General features: G+C 34.8%; 2 protein-coding genes and 1 pseudogene across 2 annotated transcripts; 1 reads left to right on the top strand and 2 right to left on the bottom strand.

Moving 5' to 3' along the window:
* Positions 1 to 5,006: 5,006 nt before the first annotated feature.
* On the bottom strand, positions 5,007 to 7,637 carry LOC107492547 (disease resistance protein RGA2-like). The gene has a single exon (XM_016113591.3). The coding sequence runs from the start codon at positions 7,593 to 7,595 to the stop codon at positions 5,007 to 5,009; it is 2,589 nt and encodes an 862-aa protein (XP_015969077.1). The 5' UTR covers positions 7,596 to 7,637.
* Positions 7,638 to 10,517: 2,880 nt separating this feature from the next.
* LOC107492616 (uncharacterized) lies at positions 10,518 to 12,832 on the top strand. The gene is made up of 3 exons (XM_016113651.3): positions 10,518 to 11,196; positions 11,272 to 12,312; positions 12,411 to 12,832. Exons 1-3 carry the CDS (start codon positions 10,843 to 10,845, stop codon positions 12,696 to 12,698), a joined length of 1,683 nt encoding a protein of 560 aa, XP_015969137.2. The 5' UTR covers positions 10,518 to 10,842; the 3' UTR covers positions 12,699 to 12,832.
* Positions 12,833 to 12,846: 14 nt separating this feature from the next.
* On the bottom strand, positions 12,847 to 14,810 carry LOC107492548 (putative disease resistance protein RGA4; annotated as a pseudogene).
* Between the last annotated feature and the right edge of the window lie 4,067 nt (positions 14,811 to 18,877).

Raw genomic sequence — 18,877 nt, 5'->3', positions numbered from 1 at the left:
TGATAACTGAAAGAGAAAAAGAAAACTAATAGCAACAATGGAGATGGATCGTAAATGTGATGGATGGAAGAAGGAAAAAAAAGTAAAAGGAAATGAACAGTAAAGGATAGCAATACACAAAACTTCAGGCCTCAAGCACAAATTTACCAAACTAAAATCCACTATGATTACTTTCAACTAAATACACGGTTGTTGATATTAATAACCATTAAGATCATATATAGTTAGTTAACCATTAAGAATAAAATGGCAGTTGCTAGTACTTACCTATCTCCAACGGTAGTGAAGTTGTTAATAACTAACTAATATAGAACAGAATTAGGAGATGTCTTTAAGCCTACTGAATAATAAAAAATTGGATGACATTTTCAATTACGGTAGTAGCAACGAGTTCATATTGAAACATCATACCTTTAGATAGGTATGGACAAGGTGCAATTCTGAGTTTTTTTGTTTTTTATTTTTCTTTTTAAGGACGTTTCGAATGATGATATCAATTTTTGTTCGACTATAATGACTTACATAGTGTAAAATAATAATTAATTTTTTGGTGATATTTAAGTATACATTATTTTATTGCTCATTCATTTTTAAATTCTAAATTTTTATTTTGTCCGAGTATATCTTTTTAATGCCAGTAAATTATTTATAATTGTATTTTTCTTTTATTTTAAGAATAAAAGCGGTTTTTTTAGGTGCCTCCAATGGAGGCTAAAATTTATGGCCTTTTTCTCTCTAAATATATGACTATGTCTTATATTATATATAGAGCAAAATTCACTAAAATAAATATAATCTTTTATTTCATTTATTTTTACTTATTTTGTTTGATTAGACACATTAAAGTTAACTCAAATCTTTGAGTTGTGTATACTAAAATCAATTACTGAAATTAGGCATTAATATAATCCCAACAAAAAGAACGCTAATATTTAACTCTAAGGGTGTGCATGGGCCGGCCTGATCCGAAGATTTGGCTCGATTCCGAACATTTTAGGGGCTAATTTAGTGTGATTTTACCGGGTTTATGGCCGGGTAAGGGTTTCAAAAATAGATCCGGTCATTATTTCGGGTCGGACCTGGGTCATTACTCGGGTCACCCGAAATCGGCCCGGTGACCCGATCATCATACACAATTAATATTTTGTGTTATTAGTGATGGATGATGGCTATTCTTATGTGGAATTTAAGTACTGTAAACCTTAATATTTTGTTATTAGTTATTATAAGACTGTAAGTTAATGTTTTATGTTTAAAATGCATAAGATTTTAGACTAATTAATGCATAATATTGTGTTATTTCTATTGATTTAAATATTTGGTGTTATTAGACAATATTAATATTGATTATGGTTGTGCTTTAATTTTAGAGAAGAGTTGGTTCTTATTATATTTTTCTAAGTGAATTTTACCATGTCAAATAATGGTTGGAGTCTTGAAAATTTGGATATTTTCACATGCTAGCTTATAAGAAGGTATCAAGGTAATATAATGTTAACAGCCCGGTTTTCACCCGATTTTTATCCGGTATAATCGTGGCCCGAAAGTGTATAGGTTTTATCGGGTCTAAGATCGGGTTCGGGTCTAATAAATATACCCGGTATATATTTCGGGTTGTATCTGGGTCACATCAAACCCGATTTCACCCGACTTATGCACACCCCTATTTAACCCCTTGTCATATCCGACATTGTCATCAATAACAAAAAAGATTTACACCTAACCATTCCTTGTAGTTCGTAAAGGACATATAGATGATTTCGTCAACGCTTTTTTTTATTCTAAAAAATCCTTCTATTCCTTTTTAACCAGATATTCCAGATTATCGCACAAAAACACACCATCCATCTCTTGTGCACCTCCTTTGTAGTTGATATCCCAGTCCAACTTAAAAAATATTTCTTTAACGTCTCTGGGTATAACCATTGCCTTCCAACAAATGATAACTAAGCACACCATACCTGTCAAAAAAAAATCACAGCCAAGAAACAAATGTTGACTATATTCAACACTTTTGTTACATAATACGCATACAACATCCTTCGGATTAATAACCTCAAACCGACTCAACCTCTCCTTCGTATTGACCTTGCCAGTCAATACAAACCAAACAAAAAGTTTAACTCTTGGTGGAACTAAACCTTTTCAAATTGTCCTAGTAAAGCTGTAGCTTGTTATACCCTATGTAGTTGTTTCCGCCTGCAGTACCTGTGCAAAAGAGTTAATAAAAAAAATCCTTATTTATCAAATTTCCACACAACTCTATCCTCTCTCTTATAAGTGAGTTGGACCAGCCTTAAAACATCATAGTGCTGGTTCACTAGTTCCAACTCTCATTGGAATAGCTCTCGCCTTAATTGGAAGTTCCATATCCACTCAACCCCATCCCAAAACCCACAATTTCGTATAACGAATTTTCTTTGTTTTGAAACTGAGAAAAGCCTCTAAAACTTATCTTTCAGAGAACCACCACGCAACCATACATCCTTCCAGAAACGCGTCTCTCTCCCATCACCAACCTTCATAGACAACTCAGTAATCATTTTCTGTCTTATTTGTTGATTCTTGAACTGACATATATTTTTCCAGGGTCCCCCGACAGGTAAAACTTGAGAGGACAGCAACACATTTGGATTCATGTTATAGCACGAGTAGACCACCTTCTTCTACAGTGAACATTCCTCCTTTGAGAATCGCCACAACCACTTAAGATACACATAAAAAATAAGTTAAATAACATATGTATTTATTTATAAATATTTAATAACTAATTTTAGTAGAAGTATTGGATCTTGGATCACCACACATCTACGTAAGACATGATAATTTTTGCAAGTTGAAAATGGGAGAAAAATAATAAATATAAAAATTAAGTGATCATCATAAATTATAAATTATGAAATTCTGACCTGGTGGAAATGCAGATTCCCGATTACCTATGAAAAAGCTGGAGGCATGTGGAAATGGTGGGTAGAGCTAGTATTGAGTCTGAACTCTGAAGCAGCAAAAGGAAGCTTGCAGTCGCCACAACGCTTCTATAGAACATTTAGAAGAACAGAAATTTGCATATCTTTGATAAAAGAAGTAATACTCCTCAGCATGTAATAACTAGTAGCTACTACAATCTCTCTAGCCGAGGAGATTTTGGTAAAAACCCATCTTCCATATCTTAGTGTGTTTTTGCTAACGAGGGCATAAAATTAGTCTCGTAAAAAAGAAAACAAGAAAAAGTGAAAAGTTTATAAAATAAAAGATCATTAACTTATCATTAAAATTTTGAGTTGGATATGATATTTTTTTTTATTTTATATTCTCTCACTTGGTGCCACTTCAAAATCTCTCTAGTGATCGAAAATTCCTCATGGTGGCCCAACAGCAGTATTTAAGTCCTCTAACTGCCAATGAAAATTCCCTCTAATCTGAGATGTTTTTTGGGCAGTTCAAAAGTGATCAAATTTCGTCGGTTTAATGTCCAAAACAATTCCGTTAGGAATTAATCTGTGTATTAATTTTTCTTGGGGACTGATTTGGGTAATTATTCTTTTTTTTAATGTTATAAATAGATTTCTACAGCCATACAAAGGTTTTGAAAAATAAAATGATAATTTTATTCTTTAAATATTGAAAAAAATCCATAACAGCCTTGACAATTATCTCAAAGGACAACGAGGTCTTTGACAAAAAAATACCCAACCCGACCCTTGAGCTTTACTCTTATGAGACTAATTAGCCCCTATGCCAAAAAAAAGTCAATATTGTTTTTTTTTGCACAGAAACTAATCAGGAGCGGATTGGGTGGAGTATTCACTCTTAAATATAATTTTATTCTTTAATGTTTCTATTTCTTAAATTCTGGCAGCCACCCTTTTTTTTCTTATTGTGTTTTATTCAGCTTTACAAATTTGATCAAAATCATTTGGTTGTTAGTTAGTGCACCGTGCTACTTTTTGTGATAAAATCCCTTCAAGTTGTGAATTTATGAATTCTAATTTGATTGAATCTGCAACATATCAAATTGAAGTAGCAAATACTGCTGTTCCAATTTTTCTCATCCTCTTATTCTTTGATCTTTCTATCACATATTCTCAGAAAAAAAGCTAAACACTCTTCCTTTTTTCTAAGGCCGTCTCTTAAGCATTTTAAATCGGAACAATGTCTTACTAAAGTCAAACCCCCAAGACAAGGAATCAAGGCTTTAAAATTGTATTTTCTGTTATGAAGATCTATAATTAGCATCACCTTGGCCTTCTTTCTATATGATTAGAAATGTGTGTTTTAATGCTCTATGCTGCTAATATCAATCCAAATTGCCGCCTTGTTCTAAAGCAACCATGCCCCATTCTTTCACTGCTAATGAAGTTTAGCATGAAATTCGCCAAAGATGTTTTACATTGCTTGCATCAAATAATCCATAACACTTATAATAGCATCATTAGTGATTATTAATGTATTGTGTCAATTGAGCTCACAACTCTAGTCCACAATGCAGCTTTTGTTATACCATCTATTCCAATCAAAGATTTGAAGTTAACAATTCTAATTTGTCAGGGCCAAGAAAGACAACATATATAGCAGCATATTTAAATGTGTATGATGGACATATCAGAATTATGCATAAGCTGATAAGCTAACCACCATTGGCTTTGGTGCCTGTACTTGGCATAATTTTACAAATCACAAGTGATGAAGTGCCATACAAATTTATTTAGAAATTCTATTTCATTTAATTATCATTGCTAACTATGTACTCTATTACAGGCTTCAGCAAACTAATAAATTATCATATATGTATGCCCCTCTGGCCCTCTTTGATATCCTAACTTGATTTTGTAGAGAATTTCAACCAAGACAAACATCATTTAAATCAGATTTTCTAAATTACAGTATATGATAGAGAAAGTTTATTACAAAAAGCAGCCAACAAAAACTGAAACAATCACCAAAATGAAAATAAAAGACACTTGAACATCAGCGTTGGTTGTCATAGAAATCATGTTCCTCTTCCATTAGCGACTTCTCCATGTCTTCCTAATGTCAGCATGCTTGATGTGGGATATTTGGTGCCAATACTCTCCAACATGTGGCTGATACTTTCTGTATAATTCAGGGCAATTTTGGATTCGCAAAACTTCAAGGGCTGTAAGGCGAGGGATGCCATTAGGGAGAGACATCAACTTTGGACAATTCCAGATATGAAGATATTTCAAAGAAGTCATATTTAGCAGCCATTCAGGAAGCACCTCCAGCTCGTAGCACTTTGCAAACACCAAAGTTTGTAATGTGTTTGCATATCCCTGGAGAGAATAAGGGAAGTTCACCACCATGCTAAAGTAAATTGTCGTTAACCTCAAGACAGAGTTCATGTCCTCATGTCCATCTGACAGTTCAAAATTACCACATTCATCGACAGTGAATTGCTCTAGTTGAGGAAAATGGTGCGTGTCAAGTGGCAAAGACTTCAAATTCTTACACCTCATAATCCTCAAAAATCGAAGGGCAGACAACTTTACCCCTACAAATGCAGATTCCAGGTTGTCACAAGCATAAATATCTAAGTATTTAAGCGAACCCAACTTTGCAATGTCACCCTCTGGCAAGACAGATTGCTTTGAGGTTATGGATATTCTTTGCAGATTGATCAAGTTTCTTAACTTTTTTGGCAAAGTTTCAAGCTCCACACACCCACGAAGATGCAACTCTTCCAAATTTTGGAGCGTGCAAATAGAAGCAGGGAGTTTCCTTATTCTTCTGTTATTCCTGAGTGAAAGAAATCTTAAATGTTTCAATTTGCTGATTGATCTAGGTAGAGTCTCAAATGTGGAATCGCGCAGATCCAAGTATCGCAAGTATTTGCAAGTTGACACCCATGTAGTTAACAAATCTTCATTGCCAGCTTTCTCTATTCCAAAAGGAAATAGTATAGTTCTCACACTTGACAAGTTTAGCTTGAAAGATTTGCTAAACAAATCAAGTTCAGTAAAAGACAGATGGAGAACATTTTCTGGTATATTTGGATTTTCAGAACTGATTAGTTGGTAGTCATCGTTTGCAACATATTGTGCAAGATCATGCACTAAATCATGTATAAAAAAGTAATAGTATGTGCTTACGTCAGAAACATTTTCAAGAAAAGATCTTGACATTAATTCACTCAGATATCGATTTGCAATGTCTAGTGATGTTTCATTTTTGCTTGGTGATGGGAGCAAACCCGCTGCACGCCAAAGTGCATGAACGCCATGACTCTGAAATTCAAAATCTTTTGGAAAAAGTGAGAACATAGCAAAACATTTCCTCAAATAGGATGGCATTTGATCGTAGCTTAATTTTAGTGCAGGTAAGATATCATCCTTCTTCTGTGGTAAATTCCAAATCTCATCATCTCTAAGTGATTCCCAAACATTTATCTCATATTTTGAAAATAGTAAACTTGCCAATGTTCTTATTGCTAAAGGAACTCCTTTACACTTTCTCACAATTTCTTTTCCAATCATTACCAAATTAGGGTACTTTTCCTCTTCTCTTCCTTTAAAAGCCCATTTCACAAACAAAGACAAAGATTCCTCAAAAGAAAGATCTTGTAAATCATGAAAAGGCACAGTACCCATTATAGAAGCAACAGAGTAACTTCGTGTTGTCACTACAATTTTACTTCCTTCAGCACCACCGGCTTTGATGAGATCTCTCAGTTCAATCCATTTGGCACGATCTTCACTCCATACATCATCCAAGACAAGTAAGAACTTCTGACCAGCAAGCTTATTTCTTAGAAGATATTGCAATTGTTCAATGTCCAAGTCTTTCAAGGTTTGTTGGACCACATGAGCATCTCCAGAAGTGGTACCGTTAAGAGTAGCAGCATTGATGATTTTAATAATCAATTGCTTGATATCAAATTCATCAGACACACACACCCACATTTTCAATGGAAAGGACTCATTTATCCTTTTATCATTAAAGACAAGTTTAGCAAGAGTCGTTTTTCCCAAACCTCCAATTCCCACAATGGGAATGACAGAGATATCTTTAGAGCCAGCATTGTTGTTAAGACTCGGTTCCATCAAGAGCTTTACAATTTTTGCTTTATCATGATCCCTTCCTATGACATCAGACTCAACAACATGGGAGTAAGTCAATTCCCTCCTGTGCACAACTCGCCTGTCAACTGCAATTGTTTGAAGCCCAAACTTATCCCTATCGGCCGCGACTCTGTCTAATCTCTTCCTAATCTCTTTGATCCGTTGAGAAATCTTATAGCGAAACAAAAGTGGATTAGAACTCGAGAAGAAGCCACCTACCTTGTGCTTGTGAGTGATTCGCAGTTGCTTGCGCAGTGATTCGCAGTCAACTTCATCAAGCAAGTTCTCAGCATCATAGAAGACGAGCTTGATCTGCTTCAGCCACTCTCGCAGCTCATGGTTCTGCTCCTGCTTCTGCTCAGCATCCAACAACACAGCTTTCACATAAGAGAGACTGGTTTTCAAGTCTTGGAGGTCATCGTAGACACCAACCACTCGAGATGCTTCTTGGTATGCACGAGAAGCAAGCTTAGTTATGAGTGATTCAGCGATGCTGAAGATGAATGATTCAGCCATGATGGTTATCTAAGAAAATATGAGAGAGTATGCAGAAGATGAACGCAGTCAGAGTCTTCAATCTTCAGCAGCGAAGTCTATAAATTACAAATTTTAAAATCCAAAGTCTTCTTGGATCATTGGATGCTAATGCAGTTTTTTATTTCACTAGAGATTAAAATTTAAAGACTTAACCAATCACATATTAAGAGAATAATGTAAATATGTAATTGCCGGAAACACGCCAGCATCACATGAAGCAAACTCAAGTGTCTTTAAAATATTGGTTAAACAAATTATTTAAAAAATGTTAAATTAATATCACAATTCATATCATTAGATGTATTTTCAAAAGACTAATTTACAAATAGATATTCTTTTTTCAATATGATTTAATTATTCGTATGAATACTATGGGAACATTTTAACTAAAATTAAATCCTTTGTTTTAATACATAGCATGACTCATTCTGTATTTTAAATAGTTCTCACTGCTGCTCTAATTAATATCAGGTAGGTAGAGGTGTTCAGATTCAAACAGGTCCAAAAGATATTGGGTTAAGCATGATAAATATCGGGGTAACATACATAACAATGAAGACTAAGTATGATAAAATATTAAATTAGTGACCGGATGTGTTTTTTGCTCAAAATCTATCCAAAACCGCCCTGTGAAAATTATGCTTCTTAGTCCAAATTGCATTACTTTGTTATATATGTTGCATTGAAATTTCATGTTCTCCAATCTAGTTCTGCTACAAGAGTGCTTTGTTTGATGAACTTTGAAGATTTCTCCTGTAAAAAAATTGTTAATGGTAATTATTTGTCATTTTTTTCCCCTCTACTAATCTGGTTTAGCTTGAACTTCACTTATGATCTTTTGCATCCCTTTCATCAAATCCAGAGAACACTAAATGGATTGTCAATTAGTACACTTCAGGTTCCAATGCATATCTTATCAAGCTTTTTCATCTATCCAAATCCAAGTCAAGATTTAAATTTTCAAGTTGTGAACTTATGAAGTCTAATGTCTTGTACTAAATAAAACTTTTAACAATTAGAACCGGTGCAATATAATGGGAAAAGATAAAAGCATAGCAGCACATGTCAAATATGTTAGTGCTCGTGCGGTGCACCTAGTCCATAGTAATCATCACACCAAATAAAATGCTATCCAAGTTCTTGAGAAATTCCACAATTTCAATTACCTGCGCTAACTCTTTACTTAAATATGTTTCAGCTAGTTAGATAATATCATTCATGCATGTCCTTCCTTCAGATTGTAACTTAATATCTAATTTGTAGAGAATTTCTAATCGTGGCAACACTAAATCAGACTTCTTGAAATACCATCTGATAAGAGAAAGTACAATAATTACAAAAGAACATACATAAACTTGAAAAACCATCAAAGACATATAGTTTAAAACAAAACAAGAACAATAGTGTACATTACGGAAACTGAAAACAAAAGGCACTTTGACTCCAATCCGGGTTGCCAAGACAATTCTTCTTCATCTTCCACTAGCTACTCCATCTTCATTACTTCCTAAAAGGAAATAGAAGAGTTCTCACACCTATTAAGTTTAGATCGAAAGATTTGCCAAACAAATCAAATTCAGACAAAGATAGATGAAGAACATTTTCTGGTATATTTTGACAATCAGAAAGTTACATTTTGAGGTTGATGATCATTTAAACCAACTCCCAGTTGATGCACTTCCTGGTATAGGGTATGTTATACAGGAGAAATTAAAGAAGCAGAATATTCATACTTGTGGACAGTTGTGAATGATTTCCAAGGTTCTACAGATTCAGTTGATTCCTCTTTAAGAACGTCAATTTGTAATGCTTTCTGTCTGTTATCAATCAGTTCCCTGTGGTCTTAGCTATTTCTCTCATTCCTTGAATTTAGAAGGCACATGGATTTATAAGGCTTAGAAAAAGGGAATATATGCTCTGATGAAATAACTAATTTTGTCAGAAATTTTAGAAATTACACTGAAGACAACAATAATATGATACGATAAGTTCTTTCGAGCAAAGGAAAAAAAGAGAGAGAAGTTGCAGCCCTTTTTTATTCAAGAATATAGTCATTGCAAAAACTTGTGTATTGTTGCAGCTTAGTTCATGTACCTCTATACTCCATAGCTATGTTCAATATTTCTTTTGGTGCATATAATTTAAAGGCATTGCCATCTGTAAATTCAAGATTGTATCCCTGCTTTCTTTGGTTTTTACAGACCTCACTGCAGAAAGGACTATGGAATGAAAACAGGGGAAATGCTGTGGTATTATAGCAGAGGAATTGATTATCGACCAGTTGGATCATTGAGGTAGTGAAAAGCCTATCATTTGTCATTAGATTTGCGGTATGTTAGAACTCCTTAACTTCTTATTAAACTGTTAGGATAGGTGGCTTACTCTTCTAAATAAAAATTGAATTTTAGTACAAGAATGATAAGCATGTGCCTTGTTCATACTTGAAGCCCAAAAGGAGATTGAGTATTGGATATAAAATCAATCGTGTATTTTTAGCTAAAAATTCAAGTTTTTGACTTTTGGAATGGATGATTCGCGAGTTACGCGAGTTACAATCAGAGTGTCATAAGGCATAATTGTTAGTGTTGCAAGAGGAGTGTTGAAGTTAGTTCCACATCAAAGAAAGTATGGAAAAGTGATGAGTTTATAAGATGAGAGACCCATTAAATTAAAATTTTAGAGTTTTGAATTGGATGTGGTGTCTTCTCATTTTATGTCCTTTCACTTCATGAGCTCTCCATAGTCAGTCCAACAATAATTTGAGTCTGACATGATCTCAAATAGAAACAATCCCATGTTATAGGCCTTTTTTTTTTCGTGCTAACTAGGAGGTACCTTTGCGTGAAGCATAAATTGAATAGGATGATTTCTAATTCCAATTCTGTGATTCCTAATCGTATCACATCCTATATACTCACTCCGGAAACGATGCTGTCAATTCCACTGAAGAAAACTGATCCGGTGGAGCTGTACCTGCCCTTACGTAAGTTGGTAGCCTCAAAATACTCCGAGAGCGATGCACAAAAAGTTGAAAGCGTTCTGGAAACCCTAAACAAATGCCGCAGGGACATGGTGGAGCGCAGAGGGGACCTCTCCCTTCCCATGCAACGTGACTGCCTCCTCCACTACTTCCAATGTCTTTGCATGGTTGAGCCACTATTCACCTCTCTCTCCTCCGACGCCGATCCCATCATCTTTGTCTGGTACGACGCCATCAACCCTGAGCATGAGGAAGGGGTCTCCTCCGAGCGCAACGCCATCCAATTGGAGAAGGCCGCTGCTCTTCAACCTTGGAGCCATCTACAGCCAGATTGCTGCCTCTTGCGACCGTACCACCGCCCTTGGCCGTCATCTTGCAATGGAATCCTTCAAAGTCGCCGCCAATTTCTTCTTCAAACTCTGGCAGGTTTTTGCCAAGCATGTGGTCTCCGCCACCCTCGATTTGACTGTCCACTTCGCGGAGTTTCTGCACCACCTCTTCTCCGCTCAGGCTTTCGAGCTCGAATTACGGCAACAACTCAACAACAACCACGCCAGTTACGCTCTCCAACGACACCGATGTGCCCCATTGTTTAGCCCGGTCAGTCTTCACTCTTGATTGATTTTACATTTATTTTTTCATTCTATTGATGATAAATTGATGATGATGATGTAGGTTTGTTGGTTTTATCTTAAAGCAAATTGTCTGATATTTGCGGTTTTGGGTGTGGCTGGACGGAAACATGACTACCGTTTTGACCAAGGCAAAACCTGGGTAACTCATCTTTCCCAGAAGTTGGACTTCTTTAAGGCGGAGGCGAATAAGGCTTTTCGTGTGAGGGAATCATCCATCCTACCCAGATACTTGCTACCTGAAGTATACTCATCGGTCAATTCTTGTGCTCTTGATCATGATGCAGAATGTGTCACTGAGATAGTAGTGAGAGGGATTTGCAGAAAACCCAACCTACAACAAATATACCTTGACCTCCTCCTCTCCGAGTTCAATCCTTTCAAGATTGTCAAGGATGGAAAGCTGGTGGCTAACCCATGGGACATGCCTCCTCCTTATCCAACAAATTCCGCAATCCTCTCATCTTCGCCGTCTCCGTGGTTTTCAGATATTCTTCAATACCTTCCTTTGAAGAAGAGTGAGCACTTGAATCTCTACGAGTCCCTGCGCAATTACTTTGTCCTCAAATACTCTGAGAGCGTGGCAAAGAAAGTAGAAGGCCTTCTCGAAATGCTACGCAAATTGTGCAATCAGATGCTGCGTGATGAGCTTTCTCTACCCTTTCACCGTGACTGCCTCATCCGTTATTTCAAATGCCTTTGCATGATTGAGCCTTTCTTCCCTATGAATGCCTCACCCAACCCACCTATCTTTGTTTGGTACAATGCCATCAGCCCGCAACAGCACTCTTCTCAGCATAACATCCATTTGGAGAAGGCCTCTGTTCTCTTCAACCTGGTAGCCCTCTGCACCCGCATTGCTCTCTCCTGCAAGCTCACCACCATCCAAGGCCAACGCCTTGCCATGGACGCCTTAAATGATGCTTCAAATTGGTTCTCTCTACTGAGGTTTGAGTCTAAGAAGGCATCTGGCACGATTGACTTGTCAGAACCATACACCACTATGATAGGAAATGAGATTTCCAACTTGAAATTGAAGTTTCCTCATTCCCAATCTGATGAATCATCATTACCTGGATATCCTGTATGTATAATCATCTACCTTTTTAGTTGATCTTTTCTTAGTACAATTTGATTGATGCCAATCTTTATTTGTTAAATTGTTTGATTGAGATGATGCAGGCTTCAGCTTATGCTTGGTCGATATTTGGGCTTTTAGGTGAGAATGTTGAGTGGAAGATGGAAACCTGCCATGATGAAACGGATCCGAATGATGTCACCGAACAATTTATTTTAGGGTATTGTAAGTCTCACTCCCTGCTTCAAGTGGTTTGTCAACTACGATGTTTGGACCTTCTCTCTGAGGTTAGCCCTGTCATGGCTAAGGATGGAAATCTTGTGGCCAATGCAACCTTAGAGGGACTAAATTTGGCATTGGAGAACATGAGCTTGCAGGAGACACCACAGTAACATTACCGAGAAAAACTAAACAAGCTTTAGGAATTACCTTGTTTTCTTTTTTAAATTGGATGTTGGAACTTTGTATTTTGATGCTAGAACTCTTCTTGTGAAATATTATCCTAGTGATTTTGTTTGTTGATGTATGAATATATTCTTCTTATTCATCACCAATTTGTAGTGATTTGTATGCCTCTGATCTTATCTCGTAGCTATTGCTAGTTATTGTTGCATATCGGTAAACTGAACTTATTGTGTTTGCAATCTCCATCAAGGCCTAATAATTTTAAACAAACAAATAATATGTTTCGTTTAGAATCATTTTAAGTTTTTAATTTATTTATTGTATATTTATTAAAATTAAAAATTTAAAAATTAGATTATGCACATATAATATTGGATTATATAAAACAAATATTAGAATATAAAATGGAATATATGTGCACCAAACTTTGCTACTTGACTTATCCTAAGCACTAACAAAAAAATTTGGTCAATTATAGATGTAGGCCTTCTTTTAATTTGTTCATGTTATTATTTGATACTTAGATGGTCATATGAATATATTATTACGCAAGACTCTGCAATGTCACACTCTGGTAAGACAGGTTGCTTTGTGGTTATTGACATACTTTGCAGACTGATCAAGTTTCTTAACCCTTTTGGCAATTTATCAATCTCTATACATCCAGTAAGAAGCAAACACTGCAAATTTTGGAGCATGCAAATAGAAGAAGGAAGTCTCATTTTTATATTATACCTGAGTGAAAGATATCTTAAATGTTTCAGCTGGCTGATTGATCGAGGTAGAGTCTCAAATGTGGAATAATCAAGATTCAAATATCGTAAATATTTGCAACTTGACACCCATGCTCTGAACAAATCTTCATTGTTGGCTCCCACTCTTCCAAAAGGAAATAGTAGAGTTCTCACACCTAATAAGTTTAGCTTGAAAGATTTGCCAAACAAATCAAATTCGGACAAAGATAGATGAAGAACATTTTCTGGTATATTTTGACAGTCGGAACTGATAAGTTGGCGCTCATCTTTTGCAACATACAGTGCCAGATCATGCACTAAATCATGTATACAAAAATGATAAGATGTGCCACAGCCAGAAATATTTTCAAGAAAAGATCTTGACATTAATTCACTCATCTAGTGAAGTTTCATTTTTGCTTGGTGTTGGAGGCAAACCTAGTGCACTCCAAAGTGAAACAACCTCAACACTGGTAAGTCTACAATCCTTTGGGAAAAGGGAGAACATAGCAAAACACTGCCTCAAATAGGATGGCATTTGATCATAGCTTAATTTTAATGCAGGTAAGATGTCATCCTTTTTCTGTGGCAAATTCCAAATCTCAGCATTTCTTAGTGATTCCCAATCATTTATCTCATATTTTGAATATAGTAAACTTCCTAATGTTCTTATTGCTAAGGGAACTCCTTTGCACTTTTTCACAATTTCTTTTCCAATCACTACTAAATTAGAATGCCATTTCTCTTCTCCTTCTTTAAAAGCCCATCTAAGAAACAAAAATAATGAATCATCTAGAGAAAGACCTTCTAAAGTATAAGAAGGAATAGTACCCATCATAGAAGCAATGGATTGACTTCGTGTTGTCACTACAATTTTGCTTCCTTTATCATCCACTGTAATGAGATCCCTCAGCTCTACCCATTTAACGCGATCTTCATTCCAGACATCATCTAACACAAGTAAGAACTTTTGAGCATCAAGCATATTTCTTAGATGATATTGCAATTGCTCAATCTCTAATTCTTTTAGATTTTGTTGGCCAGCAGGAGCATCAGTAGAAACAAAGTTGCTAGCAGCATTGATGATCTTAACAATTAATTGCTTCATATCAAAGTCATCAGAAACACACACCCATATTTTCAATGAAAAAGACTCACGAATCCTCTCATCATTGAACACAAGCTTAGCAAGAGTGGTTTTTCACAAACCTCCAATTCCCCAATGGGAACAACAGAAACATGTTTATCATCATCGTCATCATCAGAAGTCTGTTCTATTAAGAGCTTCACGATCCTTTCCTTATCATGTTCCCTTCCTATGACATCAGACTCAATAATAAATGTTATATTAATATCAATAGTCATAATCTATTCTAGACTCAATTCTAAACACGAAAATCACAGAGACCATCAATGTAATGAATTATAGTGAGCAGGTGACACATCTTAGCATAACAGAGGAAATAGTGGAGTTCATGTTGTGAGAGTGGTGTTAGAACTTTGAAGCGTGTCTCGCTGCCACAACAATTGTTTGTTCTCTTAAAAGCATTCTTTCTTGCTCCTCTATTTTATGCTTAACAATGACACAATTATACAACAATACAACATCCTTTATACTTGTTTGCACTATAGGTCATATTGGATTATTGACTGAAAATGGAAACTTAGATTTTCTTTGTGTTTTTTTTTTTTTTCAATTGTTCAATGCATTGATGCAACTGGAGTAGATGTTGCAATCATAGTTACCACCCCTCAGCAAGTCTCTTAATGACGTGAGAAAAGAGGTGAGTTTCTGCAAGAAAGTTGGAGTGAAAGTTTCTGGGGTAGTAGAGAATAGTCCCTCATGGATTTCAAGTTCATGAAGTTGGCAGATAATGGTGAGCAGAAAGATGTCACGGAATGGGTGTTGGGATACATGAGAGAAAAATTCATCTTCATCACACATTCCATAAATATCATTCTTTTAATGTGTCTCATTCCTCTTAATGTCCAACTTCCACAAGAGTGTTTATGCTACTACAACTGCATGAAATCGTTACATCAATAACCACTGAATCAAATATTGTGTTTGATAAAATTCTCCAAAGATTTCTACAACCAAAATTTTCAGTTCTATTCAACTTGGAGGAATTTTCATTCATTGCCGTCCTGATTTTACACGCATATTGGGAGATATATCTTGTTCAGCAATAGTGGCAGCAGAAAAAAGAAAAAATACAAGTTTTCTTTATGAAACCTGTGAATATTGGTGGAGGAATTTTGTGAGTTGGATAACGAATTATTTGTAACGGCTCAAACTAGGAAAGGAAGTAGATGGATATGCATTTCAATGATACAAGTTTGGACTGTTCTCAATGATGAATGATTTCAGCAAACTCATATTTGACCAGTTTGTAGCAACCATAAATCAACAAGGATTGCAATGTGTCCGGAGATGCTAGAGCTTTGAAGCCAATGAGGCAAGGTCAAAAATATTGGTAGAGATTTAACCTCGAGTCTCTACATATAGGGAGGGACATCTATTTACAACTACTTAGTACCCTGCATCAATTCTCATTACATCAAACTAGAATGAGACCCGCGCGATGTGCGGGACGGTAAATTAATGATAGTATATAATAAATATTAAAAATTGTTATGTTTTGTAGAAATAAATTAAATATGTGTAAATTGAAGTTAAATTTAAAAGGTGTTTTATTTTAAATAATTTGTAGTACAAAAGATTTGGATGTTGGAGTTATACAAAGTGACATTTTTATTTGGTGATTTGATTTTTGTATTTGTGTTAGTTGATGGACTTAGTCATCTTATGTGATTGTTAGAGTTAGTGCTTTCTTCTTTTTGTCATAGGTTCTTGCAAAAACATGTTCTTTATAAATTGTTGAGTTTGATGCACTTTCTATTGTGTTATTTGGTTCCATCTTTGTATGTATGTTCTTCTTTCGAAGATGTGTCTTGAATTTGTATGGTTTTCTTTCTCCTTAATCTCTTGATGGAGTGATGCTTCAATGTCATTATTTTTCTAAAATGTCATTAGATTTGAAGCAGTTGTACCCAATAAATTTTTTACGTCGCCATCAAATAGTACAAAAGTTGTTGTAACACTTTGATCTAAAACCTTTAATTGAATTCTGAACCTAAAATAAGTATTGGGCTAGCAACTAATAATTTGATAGATGAGATTATTAAAAGTATATAGAGTTACCTTATTGTTGGATATTATGGTGTTTGATTACATGTGCCACAAATGTAGTTGTTTCTTTTTTTATATGTTTTCTTCTGACGCTTTTTACTTTTAACATAGTTCCATCCTAATTTGTCATCAATTTCGTTTATAGTTACTAAAATTGTGAAGATCTTTTCCTATTCCAATATTCAACTTATGTTATCATTAGGTATTGGTATTTGAGTAAGTATGAATGTATGAGGCATGTTGTGATTTTTTTTGTCATACCTGATCATCAGATTCTCATTGCAGTTCAGAAATAAATTTTTTTGTGCTAAATTTGATGTTATGTGAAGGAATAGTGATAAGAGACTTATATATGTAGTTTAAATGGTATGGAATTTAAATACTTATAACGTAAAATTTATTATGATTAATAATATTATTATGACATTTGTAATATGGATGTTTATTACCTTTAGTGAGATATTTATAAAAATTAATAAATTAATTGTTACGGTTATAAATTTATTGTATTGTTTATAACGGTAAGATATAATAAATATAGGAATATGAATTTAATGTATTTGGAGGTTACAAATTTGATACTCTTTTAATAAATTTGTTTTTTTTTTTAGTTTTCAAATATTCTTTTTAAAATTTATATTGGTAAAATAAAATAGAATTTGTTTTTAATAATAAGTAAAAACTACAATAATAGTTCTTTGTACCTAGTGTTACTTCTAAAAATTAAAATGATTATTTTTTTTTTACCAAATATACAGAGATTCGAATTCGCGACCAATATGGAAGACTATGTTATTTGAGGTATAACTCATTGACAAAAATTGTATTGTTTATAACGGTAAGATATAATAAATATAGGAATATGAATTCAATGTATTTGGAGGTTACAAAGTTATTGGATTCTATATTTTAGTTTTTTATTTGTATATTTTATTTTTTTGCTGATTTGGAAATAATAGTTGATTTAATAAGAATTGAGTGGTTGATTCTAAAATTGTGTCGTGTAAGTAATATTGCTGACATGGCATTAGTAAGAGAAAAGAAATGTCTCAAAAGTAATGTGATGCATGCTTATGTATCTACTTTTATAGATTAAGAATAGATTAGTAACAAATTTTAAAGGCGGCAACACTAAGCAGGAGTGTTTGAATTGCAGTTTGAGGGAAAAAGAAAAATACAGGAACAGAAGACACTAAGATAAAAGAGATGTTGTCATAATGTTGTACATTAAACAGACAATCCAAGTGCAGTTCTGATCAAGTGTACAGTATGGAGAACAAAAGTTATTTAATTTTTAGTCATCTTTTTAATTTAAATATTTATTTTTTATGGATAATTTTTAAAAGATAGTTAGTTACACTGATAATTAATATTTCTTTTCCAATAAATGGTTACTTCATGTCACTTTCCGTCCTTTAAACAATCATTCCAGGGATTATTTGGTCCGTACATGGAATAACAATAAATGAAGCATAAACATGTGAACACTTTCTTCTTCACTTGTTTCTATTTTCGTTTCTGGGTGTTGTTGTCCAGGTCAAGTAGTTGAAGACTCTAAAGCTGACTTGATAGTTGATAGTCTCCTAAGCATTTCCATTGTTCTGTCTTTTTATCTCTTCTGGCCTATTTCCCAGCAATCATGATTGAAACTACCATTGTGAGCGTGGCGGGATCACTAATAGGGAAGATTTCTTCTCCTGCATATAAAGAAATTTGTAATGTGGTAGGTGTATGTAAAGGCCTGCAACACTTGAATGAAACCCTGTCATACATCCAAGCTGTGCTGTCTGATATTAAGCAATTAATTATCAGAATCATGGCTTCTTCCGAGGGGGGTGCTTCCTACTAGTCTTAGATGATGTATGGAACGAGGATCGTGGTAAATGGGTTGATTCAAGTGGGTGCTGAAGGAAGTAAGATCCTAGTGACAACACGTAGTTATGCAATTGCTCTTACAATTTGAAGGGTCTTTCTCTGGAGGATTTATTTTCTGTGTTTTGTAAATGGGCTTTTACGGACGGAATGGAGATTGTGAAGAAATGTGGAGGAGCTCCTTTCGCGGCAAGGATGATGGGCACCTTACTCTTTCAAAAATTCATCAAGACAGAAAGGAATTCTGGGAATCACTAAGGAATTTGCCGCAAAAGACATATCACATTTTTCCTGTTTTAAAAGAAAGGTATGATCAAATGCCATTTCACTTGAAGCGTTGTTTTGCTGTTTTCTCTCTTTTCCCCAA

The sequence above is a fragment of the Arachis duranensis genome, chromosome 6 (assembly GCF_000817695.3).
Source record: "Arachis duranensis cultivar V14167 chromosome 6, aradu.V14167.gnm2.J7QH, whole genome shotgun sequence".
Classification (NCBI taxonomy): Eukaryota; Viridiplantae; Streptophyta; class Magnoliopsida; order Fabales; family Fabaceae; genus Arachis; species Arachis duranensis.
This window is presented reverse-complemented; position numbering and strand designations above follow the sequence as displayed.